This window comes from Cydia fagiglandana, chromosome Z (assembly GCF_963556715.1).
Source record: "Cydia fagiglandana chromosome Z, ilCydFagi1.1, whole genome shotgun sequence".
In the NCBI taxonomy this organism is placed as follows: Eukaryota; Metazoa; Arthropoda; class Insecta; order Lepidoptera; family Tortricidae; genus Cydia; species Cydia fagiglandana.
The window spans coordinates 40,510,413-40,537,442 of NC_085959.1; the positions used below are offsets into that span (position 1 = coordinate 40,510,413).

Sequence of the window (27,030 nt, forward strand, 5' to 3'; positions counted from 1 at the left end):
CGCGCGTCGTAGGAAACGTCGTCCCAGAACATCACGGATCCACCGCCATAGGCGACCCTTTCGGAGAAGCAACATTGGGCGAACCGTTCTTCTGGCCTTCTGTAGACTCTTCCTCTTCGGTCACATCCATTCAAGCATATTCTGCACACGTCCGAGAAGAGAACTGGGGTCCATTGCTCAATGGTCCAGTCCATATGATTTTCTGCAAACTCTCTTCGGGCTGTACGGTGTCGCACCAGCAATCTGGGCCCCGTTGCAGGCCTCCTGGGTGTCAAGTTCGCTTTCTTAAGTCTTCTTCTTATTTTCCACTCACTGGCAGCCACTCCTCGTATCTCACGCAGACGCTGCTGGATGGCAACGCTTGTCAGGTGTCGATCTCGGAGAGATGTTGTGACAATGAAGCGGTCGTCCCTCTCTGATGTACACTTTTTGCGGCCGCTTCTTGGTCTTGAAGTAAAGGATCCAGTCCGTTGGAACCTGTGGTAAACTCTGCAAACTGTAGATTGACTTAAATTCAGCGTGGCAGCTACTGAACGTTGGCTACGCCCCTCTTGCAGGAGCTGAGCTGGACGACTTGGCGGACTTCAGCTTCAGTGGTTTCCATTTTTCACAGGTCTTCTTTACGGGAAAATATGCGGATATGTGCACCGGTCAACTTCTGATAAGTGACTGATAACAACCCCTCCCCTAACCCCCGTTTTATAGGGGTCAAGGGCAACTCGTGCGCGTGATAACACGAAACCACTCACAAATCGGGAAAATGCCGATAATTTGAAAAATACTGGGCCGTTTTCCATGTTTTTTAACTTTTCGTAAAGCTAAAACTTCAAGGGACATGATCCCATTAAAATAATTGATCAAAATTAATCGGTTTACAAAATTATTGGGTGCAGTTGAAAAAAAATTGTATTTCTGTGTTTACCTGTGACTTCGTAACGCCGAAACGGATGAACCGATTTTGATGTAGTTTCTTTTGTTTGATAGCTGGCTTCACTGCGGTGATTTTTTAGGTATATTTTATTAAAATCGGTCTAGCCGTTTTGAAGATATCCTGCATTTCGTCATACTAGTATGGTTATTTTGTTATTTTAAGGTTATACAAGTACTTATAGCTTGAATACCGTCCAACTTATAATAAAACACATAAGACCATTTTTGTTCTAAATTTAATGAGGGTTAATTCTGTCCTTGACACTTTTTTGATATCTATTATAGTTTTCGTGAGAATGCCAAAAAACTACCAACGGGGACGCATTTCAAGGTGGGGGGGGGGGGTCGAGCGTCAGGTGGAGGGGGGGGAGAGTGGTGAATTTTAAACAGTACACCTAGATGTATCACGTCACACAGGTTTGAAAACTATATTAATTTGTTTCATTTTCCCATACATTGATTACATAGAATAACTCAATTATTAGTAAAAGCTTACCTTCTGATACCGCAGCAGATACCCGATGAGCAGTTCCTTCTTCTTCTCCTTCTCCTTGCTCTTGCAGACGCCGACGTTGAGCCCCATGACGATGGTCCTCATGAGCCCGCCCTCGAAGAAGTCCCACAGGAACTTGGGTGTGTAGCACATTATGGCCTGTGGACAATCCATCGTTTAACTTTAATCATACATTATCCATGTCGGCGGCCGATCGTAAGATCAGGCATATCGCGAAATTCCTAGGCATATCGTGAAACGTGAAAATCTTTGACTCGTTCCCTGAGTCCGCGTAGCCCCGCTATTTCTGGGCAGTTTGCCCTTCGGGCATCTGAAGCAACCTAACGAACCTATCCTACCTATTAATTGGTTTAATTTAAGTATGGTCAAAACATTACACAGGAACATTACGATCTGCCTGATCTTACGATTGGCCGCCGACATCCATACCACCAGCGGTACCAATCATGATTCATGACTACCATACGTGTGCTAAGTCGGGGCAGGAATACTAAAGTGATGAAGCAAAATACTTTAGGACAATAAATGGTTTCCGCTACTCGAAGGTTGTCTAGAAAAAGATACTTAAGTGATAACTAACATTGCTAGTTATTGTTTAAAGAAGCAATATGACTGATGATAAATTATTTTTGCTCATATTACAGGCCACACCCGGTATATTGACAATGATAGGTATCGAACTTCCATATGGTATTAAGAGCATTCCATGAAATCGTCTACCGTTGTCCCGTACAACGCAAAGTTTCTGAAGATTTAAAGTTATAAGAGTTTCCTTTTCTATGACAAATGGTCAAAAATATGCACAGAAAAATAATCGCCTGCTTTAAATGCCGAGAAAAAAGTCGCAACACAGGAAATAAAATGCGTTTGTACGGGACAGCCCGTGGAATGCTCCTTAGAAGATATGTATCGACATACATGTACATACATATACATGTATGTATGTATGTAAATATCGACATCGTATTTAACGATATCTAATCCTTAGAACGTTCCCCGGCCAGTTAGCAAACTTATGATTATGAGACATAAAATAAAAAACATTGGGATATTGTTAATATTTCACTCATTGCTGTAAAATTTCTACCGCTTGCGTGCAAGTGGAATCCATGAAGGGGTCTCTATAATGTCAACTTCGACATTGTAAGTTCTTTTTTGGCCTTGGTAAATATACTTAGTTTAGTTGCCGTCTGATTTCATTCTTGGCAATTACTTCATATTTGAATAATTCGTGTAAAAATTCTTTGAATTATGTGTTGCCCCTCTTAAAGAAATCGCAGCACCTACACGTAAAAGTATTGCTTTTATTTACTGTTAACAATTTTCATCTATTTATAGTTTAGGCATAGTATTTTGTAAACAAGCTCCGTGACAGCGAACCACACGAAGTGTTAATTTGACAGTCACGACAATGTACGGGTCAGTTGTTTAGGTCATATGAACCACCCGACAAAAAGCCGCTCTCATACAATCGAAGTTACGCTCTCATATTAAGAGGGGGCTAACGCAAAATCTAGTTTTTATAATGAATACTTACATGTTTTTACAAAGGGAAATGTCATGAAAAAATATCACATGGGAGATTGACTGGTTATATTTAGTACAGTCATTATATCCAAAAAACCGACCCTACCCGTGAATAATTAGTTCTTGGATTTTTTTTTCGTAGGTCCCTCGGGGGGGTCACTGGGAGTGTAAATTCAAAAAGTAGGCTTAATCAGGCTCCTGCGTATATTCGAAAAATGGTTTTTTTTCAAAAAAAAACGGTTTTTCTTCAATAACTCGGCCATTTTTGATTTTACAGTAAAACCGTAAGGACAAAAATTGTAGGAAATTTGATTCTCTACAAGTTAGTCCAGTCATTATATCCAAAAAACCGACCCTTGCCGTGAATAATCAGTTCTTGGATTTTTTTTCGTACGTCCCTCGGGGGAATCACTGGGAGTGTAAATTCAAAAAGTAGACTGAATCAGGGTCCTGTGTATATTCGAAAAACGGTTTTTCTTGAATAACTCGGTCATTTTTGATTTTACAGTAAAACCGTGAGGACAAAAATTGTTCAGAATTTGATTCTCTACAACTTTTTAATTCTATATTCTATATTCTACAAATTTTGAATTTGTCGCTTTTTTCAAATTTTATTTCCAAACTATCGATCCTAGAAGAAAAATTGTGAGGACCAAACTTGTAGAGAATCAAATTTTCTAAAATTTTTGTCCTCACGGTTTTACTGTAAAATCAAAAATGACCGAGTTATACAAGAAAAACCGTTTTTGGAATATACAAAGGACCCTGATGCAGTCTACTTTTTGAATGTACACTCCCAGTGATTCCCCCGAGGGACGTACGAAATAAAAATCCAAGAACTGATTATTCACGGGAAGGGTCGGTTTTTTGGATATAATGACTGGACTAACTTGTAGAGAATCAAATTTCCTACAATTTTTGTCCTTACGGTTTTACTGTAAAATCAAAAATGGCCGAGTTATTGAAGAAAAACCGTTTTTTTTGGAAAAAAAATTTTTTTTGAATATACGCAGGAGCCTGATTAAGCCTATTTTTTGAATTTACACTCCCAGTGACCCCGCCGAGGGACCTACGAAAAAAAAATCCAAGAACTAATTATTCACGGGTCAAAATCTATAATGACTGTACTAATTTGCAAGGGCAGACTCTAGCTTTAAAAGGTTAAAGTTGGCTCGAAAGAAAGGAAAAACTCACGAAAGCATAATTTTCATTTAATTTCAATTATACATCGTTACCCTGCATACCATAGCAGTATAATTTTAGTATAATATAGTTAGTGATATAGCTAGGGTTGCCAGATAGTCGGGATTTGGCGGGATTCTTCCGATTTTTAGCATGTGTTCCCGATTCCCGACAAAGTGAAAACTGTCCCGAAAAACAGCTTCAAGTTCAGAACTAACGTCGAGCGAGCGAGCTACCCGCGTCTAGCGATGACCGAGACTGTTCAAGGTCTCAAAGAATTTATACTATTTTTATATAAAAACGTCTATGAGCAGAGCAGCTGACGTAGTGCCAATAATGTAAAATATCCTTGTTTTTAATACAATTACTTTTGCCCGACTTAATTCCCAAAATCCCGAAAAATTTATATTTTTTCCCGATAATAGCGCCTTTCGATCTGGCAACCCTAGATATAGCCGAGGGATTTACACATAATTTTAAACAAGCATATTTTCAGATTAATTTAGATAAAAAACCAAAACCCGCTTCTCGGTCATATCTTCCATCGCAAATTTCGCGCGGCGCGCCATATTTTTTGTTTCCTCCTAATTATCTGGCTTTACGCCCGTAAGAAAAAAAGACAATTTTAAATCTGGAGTAAATCGTCAATGACCATGACCCCATGTTGTATGTAAATGACCCAGATACATTGCGCAAAACATACCAAATACTATAGGTACATGAATCATACATAACTGTTAAGATCATTGACTCGACCAACTGACCAGATTTTACACGACTGTCAAATTAACACTCTGCCGTCTGGCTCACTGTCACAACTGTTAGAAATTAGAATGTTTACAAAATATGAAAATACCCTGTAAGATATAAATTGATGCAAATAAGGTATGGACAGTTAAATGAGGGCTAAAGTAAACGTACTAGTGCTCAACATGCTAATGCCCAATAGTTGCTGTCACCTCTATTGACAATGACTAAAGTTTCAAGATGACATGTACTGGGACCGCGTCGAGCACCAGTACGTTTACCTTACCGCGTATGAATTCAATAACGCTATAGAGGCGCTAGCATTAGACTCGAAGTAATTACCTATGTCGGTTGGTAGTGATAAGTACAGCTCTGATGGCTCCTCTATACGATGGGCCAACGCCGGCCACTCCAAGGGACGCATTTATGCGTTAGAGGGAGCAAGTGATATTGCTATCTCATTCTACCGCATGGCTGCGTCCCTTGGAGTGGCCGGCGTTGGCCCATCGTGTAGAGGACCCATCAGAGCTGCACTTATCACTACCAACCAACCGACATAGGTACTTACTTCGAGTCTAATGCTGTGGAGTAATGGTGTGGATAATGTAGAGGAGCCATGAGAGTATTTAGTAACTGGAGACTTTGGCTGTCATTTTCTGTACAAAACAGTGCCGATTTTTGCGGGGGAGGGGCACGTCAGATGTATGGCTATTTCTATATGATTTGTACGTAACGTACAAATAGCCATGTCAGATAAAGGTCAGTCCATACAAAAGTTTGCACAATAGTGCAAGGTTTTCGGCAGAGGGGTCTAAAGTCTAAATGTACCTACAGCTAGTAGCAGTATCTTACTTTCTACGCATCTCGCTCCTGCTGGCATATTAGTGCGAGCGAGACGTATTGAAAGTAAATACGTAGACGTTAACGCATATGTCAGTGTTGACACTGTTAGTGATTCATGGTACGGGTACCTACAGATGTCATGCTAATAGAGTTACTTTCCGTGATCTCGAATGAGGAAGTCCGTAAGGATACCGTTAAGATCTTAGTCATCTTAAGTAGCAAAGTGGTCGTACGTATGCATACGTAATCTGTACATGACAGTTAGAAAGGGACAGTACATACCTGAAAGAAGAGCACGAAGCACACCCACTGGTAGTACGTGTAGTATTTCTTCTCAGTCGTACCATCGTACGGGTTCCTTACGCCTGGGTGCGCCACTTCTTTGCCGACCTGCGAAAAATAAAGATCATGTTTTAATGGATAGTAACATTAGTAACCTATGCACAGTGTGCACACCGTTGCAAACAATGTGACCAGGTCGTATGGTCTAAGAATTAAGGACTATTTTCGAACGCGTTAAGCACTGCATAATGATGACAGGAAATTCAATTATTAGCACCCGCTCAAGAAATGCTTGTGCGAGCGAAAATCAACTTTAAAAGGGCGGCGTAAGGTAGCATTCGGCTTGATAGAGTAGTTAGGTTTAGAGATTTTAAAAGGTTTTTTAGGGTGTCTTTTGCATGCTGGGGTGCTAATCTAATACTTATGCTGACGGTACATGTGACTCTTTTAGACTTTGCGAAACCTTAGAATGTAGCTATCAGGCTATGTGCTTTTTTGCCAACATATTATAAAAAAAGAATCCGGAGAACTTATCACAGCCAATGGCCACTGGTCCCACGACACGGCGCGCATAGCTGACACGATCCGCATATTAATGCAATTGCATTTATACGCGACACATGTATTTAAAACTCAATATTATACCCTATTGCAATAAACGTAAGAGCCAGTATTGAATGACGATTTAATAGAGATAGGTGTAGGTTTGTGACAGGTAACGGATTTTCGAACGTGATTTTGGCTATTCTGGCAGCATTAGCATTTAACCAACATTTAACACCCATTTTGTACACGACTTTAAAGTCTCAATTCGTGGATCTTCTTAGGGTTCCGCACGTAAAAGAAAAAAATGGAAGCGTTACAGGGTCACTCGTGCGTCCGTTCGTCTGTCACAGCCTATTTGCTGCGAAACTACTGGACCTATTAACATTTTTTATATTGTGCTTCATCCAAATGTCTTAATTGCAAGATTGTGCTACATTTACAATAGTTATTTAAGATGTTAGAATGTTACTATCAGAACACATAATCTACCCTCTAGTAGAGCATGGCATAGGTTGATTTCCTTCAACTATTATCCTTTATAGTATCGTCGTATTCTTGACTAGCTCACTGTTTCATGCAACTTTCCCCGTGAGCTAATACACGGGCGAATCAAAAGTGACCCCGACGAGATTGATCAAATTAGTGCTACCCGGTCGGCGGTCTTCGAAGAGCACCGTTAAGTGTTTTAAATGCTGAGACTTATGAATCATATGACCTAGGAATTATGGAAGACAGAAAGGAGACAACTTTTATTAACCGACTTTAAATTGGTTTCATTCGTGTCATAAGCGAGTTCTGACGATTGGAGCCATAAGGAATCGAGGGAAGTCCTCAAATCTTATAGGCAGAGTACCCTTCTGTACATTAATAATAAGCGCAATATGTCCTAAAAATCTTCCACTGAGTCAAGAAAACGTAAATTTTCCTAACACAATGGATTTTTTTAGCCCAAATTGGGGTTTCGTATTTATTATGAAATGAGGAGCTTTTCAAACAAGCCAAATTTATCCGAATGTGATCAAAAAAAGTTCAGTTGCTCTTAGTTTAAAAAAAAAACAAGTGAAAGGCCGGACTAATCCCACAAAGGCCTAGTTTCGCAAGACCTTAAAATTGTCTGTTACAGTTTTTACGGATAATTAGGCAAAATGCCAATTGTATCTTAGCATCTTTCTTTGTCTTTATTGTCCACTTACGACTAAATATTACACGGCCACTTATTTGAGACAAAAACAAAACGAATTCAAATGCGTTACCTATTACTTTCACGCTAGAAAACTATTTATATAAAACATTGGATTTCTAAACAAAATGATCCGTTTCTTTATTTTTGAAGCCTTTATAGTTTAGATAATATAGGTATAAGATAGCACTTACCTCGAGTGCTTAATCAATCAAAACAAAAATTAAAAGGGTTATACATACAATACTGCACATAAGTGGTAATTGATATCAAGTGTTTATCTAATACTTTAGTTTATCTAATAAAATGACACACCGTAGACTGCGTTCGTTTGATGGGCCAGTATTTTCAAAGTATTAACTTTCCAAGGCAAGAGATTTCTATGCCTCTTAGCTTATCACCAAACCCAGTTATCAATGTTGCAATTCATTTAAAAAAATGGTTGGCCAAACTGTCTACTATTGTTCCTAGAGCTGAACCCTTAGGCACTCCTAAGGTGGCTTGAAGACTTAATTATTCAATCACGACTTTCTAATACTACGATTTGAGTCCTGCTTTCTAATAATGAATTGACAAGAATGAGCTTTATTTTTTTTATCAAGATCCAACTTGACTTTGAAAACGCTGTAGTTGTCCGTGTCGAAAGCTTTCGTGAAATCGCAGTGAATCAAACACATTGGAGATACTTACCTCTCTAGCGAAGGCATCGGGCATCGCGAACGTGGAAGTTATCCAGCAGAACGTGTTGACCACATGGGCAGGTATCCCGCTCACTATACATTGTATGGGCTGCCCCACGAACTGGCTGGCCGTTATTATTATCGAGAACGTGAGCAGCAGCACTGTCGTGAAGGTGTTGTGGAGACGGAACAAGGCATTGTCGGTTCTGATGTCCTGGTATTTGAAGTATACACTAAGGTTCCCTAATAGCTTGAACATCTTGGTGGATCACAGCGTCATGGAGGAATGTTGAGTGGTGAGGGGTCTGTAACAATGGAAGAATGAGTTGATTTTTTTTATAAAATTATTAGAGCATAATGGGTTTATCTGGGTCATTCCTTAACAATCGCATTACCTGGGTATACAGTTAAGCTAAGCTATGGCTAAGTAGTTTTGGTTGTAGATGGAACTTGGCACAGGTTACATAGTCACCATGAGATGCTATTAAAGCGAAATCTCCTGGGAATTTGCGAATATTTTTCAGAAATTAACCATCTATCAAAAACATAAAAAATCCAGATAACGGCACCAACTCCGTCGAAAAGATGAAATGCGCAGAATCATGAACACACAAAATATGTATTTAAACTAATTGCATTTGAAACTAGGGTAACCATTAAATTTCATGTGGAGATTTCCCAATACTGCGATGCGTTTTGACGTCAATACGTTTGAAATTGAAATGGATGGTTTTCATAAATGCAATTGTGTCTGCATCGTATGCATAATTCCATTGATATAGACATCAGTGAAACATGTAGGCAAGGAATATGTGCAATTTCCAGAAAAAGTAATTCGTTGCGTAAACAACCAGATGAGAGTAAGACCAAGAAAAGTCTGCAGCTATTTTGATAGCCAATGTTTGTAGCAAATGTTTTTCGCTCCTATAATTAGTCCTAACTCTATCTATAATAATAAAAAATTGAAAAAAAGTCAAGCGAAGGGGCACAGCTATGCTTCATCATCATCATCATCATCTCAGCCATAAGACTGAATGCCATAATCGCCACGCTTGGCAGGCGGTTGGCGATCGCAGTCGAGTACACCGAATTTGTGGGACGCTGCTGCCCGTCCACCGGTGGTCCAGCTATGGTTCAAATACAATAAATTGTATAATTATCTGTCCATAATATTAAATTAACATCGACGGGAAATGGGGACTAGGTACGTTTGAATGGGGATGCGGTCGTCGACTGTCATCTTTACATTTTAAATCCCAGTGCGGTTTAGTTTCATAAGTTTTAATATCTGTGTAAAATTGAGCTTTTAATAGGACATCAGGACTTACGAGGTAAAACATCGAGAGTACAGTTGCCTCCTGTTATTATTAGACGTAGTTGAATGCCCTCTTATCGCACCTGCACTGCGATATGGAAATAGGTTGGACACCTGGACTACGGTGTCCATAATTCATGATTCAAATAGGAATGTCTATATTAGTGACGAAAATAGCAACACTTTTATTTATTTATGGTATGTAATTGTGTAGACAATGTTTTCAAAATTTATTCATGGAATTCATGTTCATGTTATATTACCTACCAGTCCGGTAGGTACTAAAATAACGTATGGGTCATCTACTTAACATATTAGCAGAACGTAGTTTAACACTTATTTTCACAAACTATGCTACTTTTGTCTCCTGACTGACGAGATAAAATAACAATAAAAAAGTTGATCCACCCATTATTATCGAAACTCTTTTTTGGTAACTCTGTTTTGTTTGGTGTTTGGTATTATGATAAATACACGCCTCATATGACAGTAAAATTAGCGATTAACTACTTTAACCTACACCGCATGGTCACCCTACTCCCGCGACATTTGCGATCAACCTTACTACAGCAGCTTTAAAGTTCAGAATAGCTTGGCATCTAAAACAATTGTACAAATATATTGCCAATATGTATGTACATGTATCTATTGTCTCAAGTTTCAGGTTAATCGTACGGTAAGGCACTGACAATGTTGTAATATATTAAACAATTTATTGTTTAAGCAGTAAATATTTAATAATGTATAGTCAAAGTATTTGTATAAGTATTCGTTAATTTCTCAATAGGTCATGGTTTCGTAATAACTGTTGGCAAATTACTCAAGATTCAAATTACTTTCAAATATTAACGACAATTATCCATTTGAATGAATTTTAATATTTAATATTATAATATTATATAGTTATCTCTTCAGTGAAGTAGAGACGTAACAATGGCGAAGCATCCCGTTATGGATATTTTCTATGTATAAAAGTATTTATAATTTTATATATTATAATATATAAAATATATCCTTGTCAGAGTACCGACAATACAAGCCTTCTTGAGCTTACTGTAATGAGTGTAATGTAAGGCTAAGTCAATTTGCGTAAGAATGTCCAATATTTATATTTTTAGGGTTCCGTACCCAACGCGTAAAAACGGGACCCTAATATTACTAAGACTCCACTATCCTTCTGTCTGTCACATAGACTAGGAATCCTCTAGACGGAGCAGCAGAGCTTTAGAGCAATTATTTCATGCAACCGATGATGCCAAAAATGCGGGGGTGCGCGGGACGAGGTGAACGAAGTCCCGTGCCGTGATTGGTCCGTTCAAAGACACGGACGTCACACAAAGACACTTTCGACTCGAGCGTCTTATAATCCGTTATCGCTACACAGTTGAAATTTTCACAGATCAAAATAAAATAAATATTTATGTGGGGCTCCCATGACGTGTTTTTTTTTTGCAATTTGTTGCGCAATGGCACGGAACACTTCGTGCGCGAGTCCGACTCGCATTTCGCATGGTTTGCTTTCGATTTCAAACGTGTAAAAATTCAATATGGAAACTACAATTTAGCTTTGAACATGAAAAAATCGGAGCATATTCAAAACCACCCACGTGTCAATCGACTGAACGTAATCAGATATCAAACAGCAACCTTTAACTAACCACCGAACGACCTTATGCCCTTCCAATAAGGTCTACGTTTGTTCAGTGCACAGCCTGGATCTTATTCGGTCCAAAGTCCGAGGCGTCAAGTGCACAAAGTTAAAACAATTGCGTAACCCAAGACACCGGTTTAAAGTTACGGTGATAAAGAATCCAATATGGTATCTGCATTATGTAATAAGTTAGGACTTTCGGAGCTGTTTTAAATATAGAATTGATTATATGTATTCGTAAGCACAAACAAACGAGACAATACATAATATAAAAGAAACACAAAATAAGATTAAAGTGCCACGAAATGGCCCCATCTCAGCATGTTGCTGGTGGCTTCCAGCGCTGATCTTCCGATGAGACCACGAAGTGAGAAGAATGATGAAATGAAAAGATACTATATTCTGTTCCTTGCAAAGTGGTAATTATGGTTTACTTAGGTATAGGTAGGTATGGGCACATGAGTTGAGTCACGCACACATTAACAAAATCATGTAATTACAGCGTGAATTTTGAAATTAGTATTAATTTTTCGGACCGATAGCATGTTGTACCGCCAACTGGAATAATATTCTAATATTCTTGTTAGTAGTATAGATATTGTGTACACGATGTATATCTTTAATGTACCTATTACCATGTGTGATGAATAAACTATTATCTATCTATCTATCTATCTATCTATGGATCAACAAGTTATGTAAGGCTTTTTATTTTTTTTTGAACTTAATAGGTATCTACAGAGGTGGCCATAGGAACTATGTGATAAAACAACGCAACCTAGTGTATTTGGGTTTGTTAGGATATCTTGTCTCGATGAGTATTATATAGTTGTCTGTTGAAAGAAAAGTACAGTCGGCTTGTGCTTGTATCAGAAATGTGTTTTTTTGGAGTTATCATCACAATAAGAACGTATGACTCATAGGTACACCATTTGAATCTTTGTCAACAACTTGTCAACATGGAAATCATGGAATTGATGGCACAATGTTCATTAATTTTAATTATCTGTCATCGGTCTCCCGCGAATTAACATCTGGCTTTACTAGACACACGTACATATACAATCACACATACGTACATTATACACGCATGTGTATGTTGTCAGGCAGAACATAGTTCAAAGAATGGTGGAAGGAAGCATTCGGTAGAAAGAAAGGAGCGCCTGGCGTCCGTGAGCTCATGAGCCAAGATGATAATCGTACCATCGCCCACTTTGTTAAATGTAGATAGATGGACCTTATGCCTTTTGTAATAAGGTCCACCGATGTACACTACGGAGTGTTGCTGTTTGTACATCGACAAACTGATAACAGAGGATCTCCCGCGAACACTGCAGTTCACAAATTGCGGGCATCTTTCTCTTTTACCCCAATTAAGAGTCCCCAGCAAGCTCGGCCGAATTTCACCTTCCTATATGTACAAAAGAGTTTCGTTCGAATTTTAAAACTACGTGTTGGATTGTACTGAAACTTTGCATATAACAATGACATGAGGTATAACTAGTCAATTAGTTTATACAGCTCCAATTTATAAAACAAACGAAATATAGCAAAAACAAGTTTTGTATCAAAAACTTAAATTCGCAGTATTTTTTAACTATGGTATCTGAAGCTTCATAAACTAATTACAGGACTAGATATACCTTATTTAATATCCTATAGCAAATACAAAGTTTCAGAACAGTCTAGCCAGTCCTTTTTTAAATGAAAGCGTAACTAGGTATACGTTTGTATGGAGAACCGAGCTTGCTGCGGACTCTTAAGGCATAATTAGAGTGACAGAGAAAGATGTAGGGTCTCAGATTAATTGTCTGCCAGAGGTGAAAGGGTTAAATAACAATAACAAAACATATTTCGTTACATTTGACCATGAATTAATAATAGGAAATTGCAACCGAATACCTCAGATATTCGATACTGTAATTAATTTCCTACTTGTAGATTGAGACGAAGATTGATAATTAAGTTGTTGTAAGAAATATCTATTTAAAAGTAATTGGGTTACATTTTTTGCAAGCGGTGTTGCCCTAGTCCGGCTTTCAATCCGGAGGTAGCGGGTTTAAATCCTGGTTCGTGCCAATAAGTTTTTCGGTACTTAAAATATATACGACATATCTTTTGATATTTGTGACGTCGCACGGGTAAAGGTAACTTATGGCGGTTGGCGCTTACGCTATTATTAACGCCGCTCCAATATTATTGAGGCGCTATGCGACGTAAGCGTCAGCCGCCATAACCCAACTAACATTAGGCGCTAAATTTAAGGGTTAGAAGAGATTTATATAAGCGCCTATTTACTCTTTAGGTGTAGTTAGTGCTCTAAAAATAGGAGTTATAGCCGGCTATAACCCCGTTTTAACCCCGGATTGGGCACAAATTTTATCACCATAAGATTTATAACAGTGCTACAGTAGGGTTAGCGGATAAAAAAAGAGACATAAGAGCGGTATAGTGGAGCTACAATAGTGTTAATTAATTCTTTAGGAGCTATATGGGTTGCATATAGGTGACTACAAACTGTTGTAGTAGAAGAGCGCTAAAGTAGTGCTTTAATAGCGTTGATTAACAACTTAGGATTTAAAAGGGTGCCAAATAAGCGACTACTAACTGTTTGAGTAGTAGTGTAGAGCTATATAGATGATACTTTCAGCTTTAGATGGTATATTAGCATTTAAAGTCAATATTTGTAACACTCAAGCAGTGTTGGCAAAATATCAATTCGAATTGACGATTGACGATTGAGGATTGACCGATCAATTCGAATTGACGATTGACGATTGACGAAACTAATTCTAAATCTACTGATTGAAGATTGACGATTACTAATCGTTAATTCGAATTGACCGGTCAATCCTCAATCCTCAATCGTCAATTCGGATTGACGATTACTTTGTATGTACACCTAATGTCCTTTTTATTTAGGCCATTTTTTGAAACTGACCAAATGCGTTCCGAAGCGGTGTCCGAGTTTACCAAAGGTTCCGAAACATGTTTCTGACGGCATTATGAAGGATGTCCTTTTTGGAACATTTTCGGGATTTTCCTTGAAATTAACCGATAGCGTTCAAAATCGATATCTGAGGTGCCCAAAGGTTTCGAAACTTGTTTCCGAGGGAAATATTGAGAGATGCCCTTTTTTAGGACATTTCTAGAAATTACCCGATTGCGTTTAAAATCGATATCTGAGGTAGCCAGAGGTTTCTAAACATCTTTTCGACTGCAATATTGAAAGGTGTCCTGTTTCGGGACATTTTAGTGACATTTTTTGAAAGTGACTGCTTGCATTCAAAATCGATATCTAAGGTGCAAAACATGGTTTCAACGGCAATATTTAGATTCTACCAGGGACAGGAACCGGTTACCTTAACCGGGGTTTTTCATAGGGTTATTTTAGAAGCGGTTGTAAAAACACCTACCATAACGGTAACCGTCTGATAAGGTAACACTTTGATTCGGTAACCGTATCAGATACGGTTAACCTCTGTTACCGGTAACCTAAATAAAAACCCAGTCTATTCAGTTACCTCATTATAAAGTTTTTGACCAGTTCAAATGATTGTAATCTTTATGCACACTTAAATTCAAGTTGTTATTGAATAACCGAGGTTGGCATGAGCGATCTATGAAGCCTCCAGCATAAACAAGTTTTTTTGCCGTTCCTCTGTTTATCTTTATATCTACCTGTGTGGTGTGTTCTTATTATAAATCTTATTATATTATAAATAAAAGAAATAAAGTAAAATAAATAAATAATGTAAATAAAAGTAATTAAATACAATAAATAATATAAATAAAATAAATAAAATAAATAAAATAAATAAAATAAATAAAATAAATAAAATAAATAAAATAAATAAAATAAATAAAATAAATAAAATAAATAAAATAAATAAAATAAATAAAATAAATAAAATAAATAAAATAAATAAAATAAATAAAATAAATAAAATAAATAAAATAAATAAAATAAATAAAATAAATAAAATAAATAAAATAAATAAAATAAATAAAATAAATAAAATAAATAAAATAAATAAAATAAATAAAATAAATAAAATAAATAAAATAAATAAAATAAATAAAATAAATAAAATAAATAAAATAAATAAAATAAATAAAATAAATAAAATAAATAAAATAAATAAAATAAATAAAATAAATAAAATAAATAAAATAAATAAAATAAATAAAATAAATAAAATAAATAAAATAAATAAAATAAATAAAATAAATAAAATAAATAAAATAAATAAAATAAATAAAATAAATAAAATAAATAAAATAAATAAAATAAATAAAATAAATAAAATAAATAAAATAAATAAAATAAATAAAATAAATAAAATAAATAAAATAAATAAAATAAATAAAATAAATAAAATAAATAAAATAAATAAAATAAATAAAATAAATAAAATAAATAAAATAAATAAAATAAATAAAATAAATAAAATAAATAAAATAAATAAAATAAATAAAATAAATAAAATAAATAAAATAAATAAAATAAATAAAATAAATAAAATAAATAAAATAAATAAAATAAATAAAATAAATAAAATAAATAAAATAAATAAAATAAATAAAATAAATAAAATAAATAAAATAAATAAAATAAATAAAATAAATAAAATAAATAAAATAAATAAAATAAATAAAATAAATAAAATAAATAAAATAAATAAAATAAATAAAATAAATAAAATAAATAAAATAAATAAAATAAATAAAATAAATAAAATAAATAAAATAAATAAAATAAATAAAATAAATAAAATAAATAAAATAAATAAAATAAATAAAATAAATAAAATAAATAAAATAAATAAAATAAATAAAATAAATAAAATAAATAAAATAAATAAAATAAATAAAATAAATAAAATAAATAAAATAAATAAAATAAATAAAATAAATAAAATAAATAAAATAAATAAAATAAATAAAATAAATAAAATAAATAAAATAAATAAAATAAATAAAATAAATAAAAATAAAAAGAATAAAAATAAAAAGAATAAAAATAAAAAAAATCAAGTAAATCAAGTAAATAAAATAAATAAGATACATTAAATAAATAATATATAAATAAAAAAAATAAGTACTCCCGGTCCTGTAATAATAAAATTATAGGTCGTCAGTCAATACTGACATCAGGAACATGTTTTCGAACCTCTGGGAACCTCAGATATCGAATTTAAGTCCAGTAAGTAAGTCCCAAAAACTTTAAAATAAATAAGATACATTAAATAAATAATATATAAATAAAAAAAATAAGTACTCCCGGTCCTGTAATAATAAAATTATAGGTCGTCAGTCAATACTGACATCAGGAACATGTTTTCGAACCTCTGGGAACCTCAGATATCGAATTTAAGTCCAGTAAGTAAGTCCCAAAAACTTTTAGGGACCTATGGTCGACATCGATTACGAATATGAACTTAATCGGCCAATTTCGAAAAATGTCCCAAAAAGGGACATCAGTCAATACTGACATCAGGAACATGTTTTCGAACCTCTGGGAACCTCAGATATCGAATTTAAGTCCAGTAAGTAAGTCCCAAAAACTTACACCTTTGAAAAGTAATCTTAGGGACTATGGTTAATCTAGATTGAGAATTGATTTAGTCCGAATTGAGGATTGATGCGTTAATTCAAATTGATTCAATCGGATTGCCGCGTCAATCAGAATTGATTCAATTCGAATTGATCAATCCGGATTGATCAATTCGGATTGACGCGTCAATTCGATTGATCAATCCGGATTGATTTAGTTCAGATTGATGCCAACACTGCACTCAAGAAGGTAATTGCACATTTTTTCCTTAGCCCTGCCTGCTTTGGTTGCAGATGTTTCCATTTTGTATTATTATTTGTAAGCTTGCACTGTGACAGCTTGAAGTGAAATGTAATGGCGGATAAATAAAAGTAAATAATTATTTATAGTTCACTGATGCCGGTGTTATCTGCGGATTTATGATGGCGAAATTAATTACACTGTCAATAACTATATGTATTACTAACAAAATTTTAAAGGGCCTCTGATCCTTTGCATATTTATCTGAATATAATATTTTTTAAATTGTGGTCCACCGTATTTAATTTTCGCAAAATTACACAATATACGTGAAGTCCAGTTTTAAATACAACAATACTAACATTATGTCTATATTGAGTAAAAGTATCGATTTTTATTAAGTATTTACGTTCTAATTAACAGTTTTTGTTTTGCTTATTGATTCATCGGTCATATTAACATGGCGCTATAGGCTTAGGTTGTAAGTAAGACTCTAATAACAGTATAAGATGTACTAAGGTATTGAATAACGCCCGTCTGCGACTACATGATCTATAAAAGTGACTCATAACTTCTCTTTTCGACTGTAAGTGAGACAAGAGAGTTAAGAAGCGATTGCGAGTAACGGAGCTATAAAAGAGTTTTTATCGCCTGTTTAGAACCTTAAGTGAAAATTGCAGCTGCTTATTACTCATATAGATGTTAAGGTGGTAGAATTCACTTTGAGCTATAACACTAGCTGCTTAAGATCCATTATAGCGGCCAAAACGGCTACTGTGGATCTTAAAGCTATACATGGACCTCTTAAAGACCTTGATGTCACCAGAGCCTGTAAGCTTAGAGTATATAGCTATTCTACAGCCGTTATATGTCTTTAGGTGATAAAATAAGTGCTAAGTGTCGCCTAATTGTTTGTTGGGAAGGTACCTTTTGCCGTGGAACGTCACATTTATGTACGTACCAATTTTTCGGCGAAGGAAACTATCGTGACGAAAACATGTAAATATCATTTTGACACTTGGAGAGCCTTTGCACCTCCAAATCTTATTAGGCACTCACATGATACCTATTTTATAACTATTTACAGTACATACGTATGTTGATACTTTACCGCCCCAGTGCGAGATTAAGGACAATACGTGCCTATGTCAAAAACCGGGCAAGTGCGAGTCGGACTCGCGCACGAAGGGTTCCGTACCATAATGCAAAAAAGAAAAACAAAAAAAAGCAAAAAAAAACGGTCACCCATCCAAGTACTGACCCCTCCCGACGTTGCTTAACTTTGGTCAAAAATCACGTTTGTTGTATGGGAGCCCCATTTAAATCTTTATTTTCTTCTGTTTTTAGTATTTGTTGTTATAGCGGCAACAGAAATACATCATCTGTGAAAATTTCAACTGTCTAGCTATCACGGTTCGTGAGATACAGCTTGGTGACAGACGGACGGACGGACGGACGGATGGCGAAGTCTTAGTAATAGGGTCCCGTTTTACCCTTTGGGTACGAAACCCTAAAAATGTAAAGGCCCATATGTATAATACTGTAAAAAGTTGTACAATACACGTGCGAAAAGGTAATTCACGTCTCGTGTCGATTTAAAACACTGCCTTCGGTCGTGTTTCAATTTGTCGCCACTCGTTGCGAATTTCCTACTTTTCACACTTGTATCGAAAGTATAAATTTTATATTTCCTCTGAATTTATTATGACATCAAGAGTGACCTAAGCACTACACGCGATAATGCCCCTTAGGTCAAAGTGCTACAATCTAGAATGCCGTAATGATCTGCGTAACTGTGTCAGGTACAGAATCCATTAAGTGACAAATACATTTCCAAGTAAACGAACTATTTACAATTAACATTTACAAGCGTCAGTGCGTAATTAGCATTAATAGAGATGATGTAAAACAGCTGTTTAAGTTATTATTATTATATTGCTCAATAACGTAGTACGACCAGAGACGGATTATACCTATAGAGGAAGCTTTCAATACCTACCTACATTTTTGATTTCGAAACTGACACGTATCACTAAGGCCCACTTGCACCATCCCGCTAACCCGGGGTTAAGCGCTTAAACCGTTAACCTAGTGTCAAATTGTAAAATTGTACTGGTAACAATGGCAACACCATTTAATCGTTTAACCGGTTAACCCCGGGTTAGTGGAATGGTACCTCCTCCTCATCCTCGTATTCCTCATTGCTGAGGGTCGTGGCCTCCACGAATTATTTTGTGGACTAACTCCTTCCACTTGTTGCGATCTTCAGCAGTGTGCAGTGCATCGTGGATTTTAGATTTAGTGCCTTCGTGGATCTGATCTGTCCATCGCATTGGGCTTCTTCCACGTGGTCGCCTTCCTTGAACTTTCCCCATTACCAGAAGCATTTCCAGGTTGTCATTTTTCTTTCTGGCTATGTGTCCAAAGAATTCAAATATTCTACGAAGACAGATGGTTGACAGCCTGACAGTAACTCCCACTTCTTGTAAGATGGACACATTTGTGCGGTGGGCTGTCCATGGCACTCGAAGCATTCGCCTCCAGCACCACATCTCAAACGCATCAACGCGTGGAATGGTGCAAGTGGGCCTAAAAGTTATTCTTTCTCCGTAAAATGTACCCCGCCCCGCCCGTAGCTTTTAATATTACCCAATACATAATTTCCCGCAAATTATTAAAAAATGTCTACAATGTCGCATATCTCTGTTACCTACCACATGCTCAAGTACATATGCACATGTTGCGTTAAACGAGTCTTACCCAGATCTGAACCCGCGACCTCGCGCAGAGGCCACGGCGATAACATCAGTGACGACACTACCTATATACAATAATAACTATACTTTGTTTTATTAAAATACAATGATTTGACCCGGTTAGAGCACTAATTGTTTAATTTAATAACTTCCGGTTTTGAGATTTTTTTGTGATTTTGATTGCGATTTGGCCGTTTCCTGATGTGAGCATTAAATGTACGAAATTTTAAAAGCATATGCAAGCTGCGTAAAAAAATTGGGTTATTTTTCGCAAAGTGACAACTTTCACAAAAGGTTAAATGTGTTCAATTCATTTTGGACCGTGAACTCCCACCTCACCTAGCACTGTGCCATAGAGAATAAAAAAAAAATGCAAAATTCCCATGAAATTTTCTCGGTATTTTGTTTCGGCACGTTTATTGCTAAACTATCTTACATCAATTCCTTTCGATTTCAATTACATTTTAAATATACGCTAATGAGTGGCGTAAATATTAACTATTAAAGGAGACAGTCGTCAACATTTAAGAACATTGCACACAATCTGCACGGGAACATTCTAAGTGCTCTGAGAATTTTCTCATGAAACTTTCCAGAAATTTTGAGGTTTTGCAACTTGCACATTGGTACACCCACCAGCAAAGCAACATCTACCTTCATTCACAACTTCCCGGTAGCGGTGGCAGTGTCATTATTGACACACGGCCAAACATGAACGCAGTAATAGTCAGTGTACACAGTAGGTACTTAGAGTATGTGTGATTTGATACGTCATACGGCTGCCGGTTGTGGGGTCCGATGAGCGCTACTTTGCATTTTTTTTTGTGTTCTTCTGTAGACTCGAGTGGTTTGGGTCCTGTGATTGACTCGACTGTGTTTTCAGCCTATTATAATTAAGTCGAAACTTGAATTCTTTTCAACTTGTTAGTGAAACAAAATGCATTGTCTTCATGTAAAATTCATGAATTAAGTAGGTATTGTATTTAGTTTAGAACTTTAGATAATACCTAAAAAAATGTTGACGGAGTATTTATTCAGAGCCCCGAGTCCTTTTGATTTGAGCTTAAATAATAAGCTTTAATATAAAGCTACTCCATATACCTAAAAATGAAATTTCATATAGGGATCATCACTCGGCACGATTATCTATACATATAGCTCTAAAAGTATCACATGAAAATTATATTTTTTTAATGGGAATATATTTACTTAGACCAAACACAATTGGATTGTCTCATACGAACAAAAGATCGATTAGGCATAACACAGTATTGTTATACTTGTATATTTACTTACTTATTATCATAAACAAGTGTATGGACAAAGGTCTGTGTGTAGATACGGAACAATAGTAATTATTCGAACTAATGCTCGATTTGAAATGGAGTTGATAATATATCTGCAAATATATTATCACGTGTCACTTAATGCAATGTGTGTTATGAGGAAGTGTCCAAAAATATCTGACATTCGCAAAACACTCAAGGGGTAAGACAAACAAGACCGCGTGGGAAGCAGGGCGCTCGGGTTCGGGATTTGTATAACACCGTCTGTGCTGAATATTTTTATGAAATAAGTTTTTCGCTCTAATTCATATAATAATCAAATAAAAGTCAAGCGAAGAAGCATAGCTAAGGTTTACCACAACAAATTGTGTAAACATACTATCTATAATGTCAATATCGAGGGAGGAAAGCGGAGACTACCTGCCGTAAATATTCGAACTTCAAGATATTCACAAGAGACGACACGTACTAGATCCATTCTAGATACGTTATAGTTTAGATATCAACTAGTTCTCTTTTGCAGCACAATTCGGGCAACCAATGTCACTTTTACGTTAGATAGCGTAAGATATCTATAATTGTGAATTGGATCTCTAAGTCATATCCCGAGGAAATCGTTCAAAAGTATCTCTAGAATTGCGCAAATGTCAAATTGGACAAATGTTAGATCTTAAACATATCGTTATTGTATCTTGGTGATGTCTAAAAGATATCTAATGGATGTCTATTTCAAAATCTGAATCGGGCCCTAAGTTTGTAAAGAGAAGCGGTCGGCCAGATAAGCGTCTCAGAGTCACACCGACTTTGCGTGTTGCGCCAAACTTAGATATTTGCGTTACTAAGTAACTAAGTAATATTCCAAAAGTTAATTTGTCACTATAATTAGATGATTGTTGAAACAAACGACCGACGACTAGATAACCAGTTAGAGCAATTAATTTGACTGTCAGACCATTATTATTAACTTGCGTGTCAAGTTGTCAACAACTGACATTGTCTAAGCTGACTTTACGACGGAGTGTGGAAGCGCCACCATGAACGTCTATTCCCATGAAAATCTCATCTCATAGGATAGGACCACTAGTTTCATACGACGACCTGACTGGCCTAGTGAGTAGTGACCCTGCCTATGAAGCCGATGGTACTGAGTTCAAATCCCAGTAAGGGCATTGCCATATTGGTTAGGCCTTCAGGGCTGGAATCAAAATAGCGCCTTCTGATGAATTTGCGGCGTACCTAACCTACGCCATAACACTTCACTAGAAAATTTAAATAAAATAATTTGATTTCATTCCTTGTTTAATAAATTCTATTATAGACTTCATAAATGGCAGTACATGTTGTATACAGTCCTCAGGCCCATTCTTATCGCCGGACCACACCAGTATGCAGACACAATAACAACAAAACAACAATACATTAATGCAAGAAGCCCTGGCGTGGCATTCGGAATTTATAAATAGGTTCTGGATTTGATATTTACTAGTGAGGCATTTCGCACGCACTCATTTAGTTTAGCGCTCAATTGCATTGTGCAGTAATTGAAAAAACTCAAACGAAGGAATGTCAGTACACCTGGAGAGGAAAATAAGGGATACGTTTGTATCCCAAGTAACACACAAGCAGGATAATAGAGTAAAATTATCATCTTGTTCAAATTAAGATTGCATAAATTTTGTATATATGCGGTGGAAATTACTAAATTCGGAATAAGAAAATATGTGGGCCTAGTGGGGCCTTTATACCAATAAATGCTGAATAAATTTTGCATAGTATCGGTTTTGCATATTAAAGCTGAATAATACTTATTTCTTACACAGTTACTTAGACATTATTCAGCTTAAAGCATTTGTGGTTACTAAAAGCTGCATAATAGCAGCATTAGCAGCAATTAGCTGTATATATTCTGTGTTGTATGATTTTAAGCAGACAATATTAAGAAAAATGTGATAGTGGCTACTAAATGCTGAAAAGAAGCGTCGGTGAAGACTTTCAACTGTATAAAAGCGGTTGCAGTTTCTGTTTTAACGCTAGTTTTTGAATAAAGGTGGACGCTATTACTGGAAGCTGTAATAAAATCCACATATTATTTGTTATTCAGTAGCTGCATATACGGGTTAATTATGGCTTTTATTGACATAACGTCTGAATAATAAATACTAAAACAACACTTATACGTTATAGCGATTTTAGTACACATATACTATATTTTCTTGCTAAAAGCTGCAAAATGAACGCAATGAGAAGCGCTATTCAAACTACTGCTTAGTATCAACAAGTGCGCAGTGGAGAGGGTTCCGTAGCTTTATACACGGTCAACAGTGCTACTTGAGTCTGATTGCTTTGAACTTGAGCGTGTTTTTATTTTATTTTGAACGCATCAAGAATAAATACGCATATTCTTTAATCCAACCATTATTTAAAAAATCGAGGTTTAGTTTTCTTAACAATTCTCTTCGATTGGTTATTTTACACAAGATGCATAGTCCTTTTAATTAGAGATGCACCGGATATCCGGTTACTATCCGGCCACTATTTTACTATCCGGCCGGATACCGGATAGTGACCTTCTATTCGGCCGGATACCGGATAGTAACATTGCATGATTTCGGAGTAAACAAATTGGATTTAAGAAACAGACACGGTCATAATCGTACTTGTTTATTATTTTAAAACAATTTAATCATTCCACTGACTTGCACGCGCACTCATTTCGAACCTAGAAATGAGTCCGCGCGAACGTTTACTAGGAAACAGGTCAAACCTGCAGAATGCGCACCTGAAAAACCGAAATGTAGGTATAGTTCCGCCGGCCGAATATCCGGCGGCCGGATACCGGATATTCGGCCAGTGTCCAGGCCGGATATCCGGAATCCGGCCAAACAACTATCCGTTGCATCTCTACTTTTAATGACGTAAAACAATTGCTAGTTACCATCGTAAACACTTAACTGACCATTTTCATACCTTACTGCAACGAGATAAAGTTTACCAATGGCCATTTAAGGTTGTTGTTAGTTGGCAAACAAGGTGTCAAATGCTAGTTATTCATATTGTTGCATTAAAAAGTTGTAGACTGGACTGGGTATGAGAAAAATAAAATAATTACCCTCATAGCGAAATCGATTCTCCTGTCGATTTTGAACAGACTGTTTTTAGTTTTCAAGTGGGTCTACTCATATCCATCCCACACTGTACTCGTACTCATACCTTAACAATACTGCCCATATCAAACTATACTTATTGTACTCATACCCGTGATACCCGCTACTAATATGAATGAATGAATGAATGATATATCCTCACCTTCGCACCTATACCATATTCATATTCATACCATACTCGTAACCATACCACTCATACTATATACATCTTCGTACTCACGTCGTACATCTTTGCGTTACCTTTACCTACTACATATTTGTCGGAACTGATAACGGAAAAAATAACTGTGTAAACTGCCGTGCCCCCAGATTTATCATATAACTTATATATTATATCGCGTTTATAATATTAGTGGGAAGTAGGATTGAATATTGCCCGTGTTACATACCTATAATGTTTTATCATCAAAGTAGTGAGGATCTATGTGGTTTTTACTATTTGTGTATAGAACCCTAATAGGCTTTAAGATTGAGAAAACAATTACTATTATACTGATGTTATTCAAAACTTGTTGTGTTAAGACCATTATTATCTAACATGTTGCTTAGTAACGCGAATAATGTGAATGCTTATTCAGAAATTAGCACAATAATAGCTGTGGCAGCAGCTTATATTCAGCACAGTCGGACGCCATTACGGTTGCTCACTTTCTAACCTCTACAATTATATAGGAATTGAAAGTGAACTGAAAAACCCATTTTATTCATTTATAAAACTAGTTTTATCGTAGCATAACTTGTTAAAGTACATTTTCTATCACTAAAACATCTAAACACTGCAGAAAAATTACAAATTTAAATGTGGAGTAGTAAATTTTCTATATTTACTTTTGAAACGGTGCATTATTTACGCGGCGCTTTAAAATTTTAAATAAAATGCATATATATATTAACAGTAAAGTCGCATGCGCAATGAAATTGAAGTTATGTAAACATCAAATAAATATATGGGTGATGTCCTCCTTATTTTGTAAGTTTTCACTGCAGAAACTACACTTTAACACGAGTTCACAAATTAAAATGGAAGACAAATCATTGATTTAACACAAATATCTGAATATATTTTCTGTAAAAATGCACTTTGGAACCAAAAGCTTCATAACGTGTGAATAACTGATTCATTGTGTACAAAGCTGGATAACTTTGGTTTAAAAGCGGTATATAAGCTTTTGACAGCCTCTATACAAGTGTTATTCAGCGATTCAATGTGTGGGCATACACTTATATAGCTATTACATTACTGTTATTCAGAAATAAGCGGCGTGGGCACTGCCCACTTTGCGCCCAAACCTTCTGTATAACGTCTGTATAACGCTTATTCAGCTGTTATACAGCTACCTTATTCAGCATTAAGTACGGCATGCTCTATTATTCAAACAATATTCAGCTACGTTGTGTTACTTGGGATGGAGGCGGTGGCCCACAATACCAAAATTCCATCTTACGTATTGCATGGCTTGTATTAATAAACGCGTAACACGTTCGCTTCTTTCCTGTAGACATCGCAAAGTAGTATGTATGTACATAGTAGTAAAACACTTTATAGTACAATAACCTCTTTCTTTTTTGAAGTCGGTTAAAATTCAAAACAAAACAGGAAAAATAATATTCGTCAACAGTACAAAGGCGAACCCTTGGCGTGCCCTTTAAAAGATCTCTTCCAGTTAACCTTTGAGCAGTTGAGGAGAATTGGGAAAGTTAAGCGAGTCTACAGATATAGGTATTTTTTATGCGGCACCCTTGCCACGGTATTATTCGTATAGTCCTCAGAAGTAACCTTTCTCTAAAATGTGTTTGAACCATTAGGGAGGTACTCATCAAGTTCTACTGTTCAAGTTTCTTACAGTATCAAATCAAGATATTAAAACTGGGAACGTCGCTAAACGACCGCCGATACCAGCATTGTGTCGGCGAGGCCGGCAAATTGACCAATTGCTGTCATTGTGGCCAATTGGTATCAAGCCATGCGTAGGGACCAGCGACGGAAATATGGACGGAGCTCTTGGCACGTTTCAGATTTAGAAAAGTTTTTGGCAAAAATTTCATTTTTGGTACAAGCTTTTATCGCTCACTGTACTTTTCTTACGACAGACAACTAATACTCATCGAGACAATTCTAAAAACGCCTAACACAATTAGGTTACGTTGTTTCATCACAGAGTTCCTATGGCCACCTCCTGTCTCCATCATCAGATCAGCTCGATGGTACCATAATATTGCATTGTCATCCGATTTGTACATGCATGCAAAATTTCAGCTCAATCGGAAACCGGGAAGTGGATCAAATTTAACTCGCAAGATTTGATTACACACAGACAGACAGGCAACGGTCAGGTGAAACTAAATAAAAGCTTGTAAAAACGGTCCATTTGACTGACACATATCCCTTCTTCCCTTCTCCATAAATAGGGTCTATAAATAGGGGTGCAGCAATATTATCCAATACATAATTTCCCGCCATTAAAAAATTTGTGATTAGTCAATGAAAGTATTGATTGGCTCTTGGAGCATTTATTTAATAACTGGAGACGCCTTGGCTGGCAGTTTCTGTAGCCGATTTTTGCGGGGGAGGAGCATGATGGATTCAAATGTACCCGTAACCGTACATTGGCATGATTTGTACCCAACGT

General features: G+C 36.0%; 3 protein-coding genes across 3 annotated transcripts in view; 1 reads left to right on the plus strand and 2 right to left on the minus strand.

Moving 5' to 3' along the window:
• LOC134678414 (pre-mRNA-splicing factor 38B-like) overlaps window positions 1-27,030 on the plus strand; it is a 284,815-nt gene that overhangs the window by 62,956 nt on the left and 194,829 nt on the right. The window lies entirely within an intron of this gene.
• LOC134678438 (innexin inx7) overlaps window positions 1-27,030 on the minus strand; it is a 114,997-nt gene that overhangs the window by 60,463 nt on the left and 27,504 nt on the right. The gene's annotated exons all lie outside the window — the stretch shown is intronic.
• Window positions 1-27,030, minus strand: part of LOC134678410 (innexin inx1) — a 58,085-nt gene that overhangs the window by 21,569 nt on the left and 9,486 nt on the right. Inside the window, exons 2-4 of the mRNA XM_063536980.1 lie at window positions 8,442-8,736; window positions 6,026-6,133; window positions 1,427-1,582 (exon numbers count right to left, since the gene is read on the minus strand). Of these exons, the coding sequence (XP_063393050.1) occupies window positions 1,427-1,582; window positions 6,026-6,133; window positions 8,442-8,690 (513 nt within the window). The 5' untranslated portion in view covers window positions 8,691-8,736. The remainder of the gene's footprint in view (window positions 1-1,426; window positions 1,583-6,025; window positions 6,134-8,441; window positions 8,737-27,030) is intronic.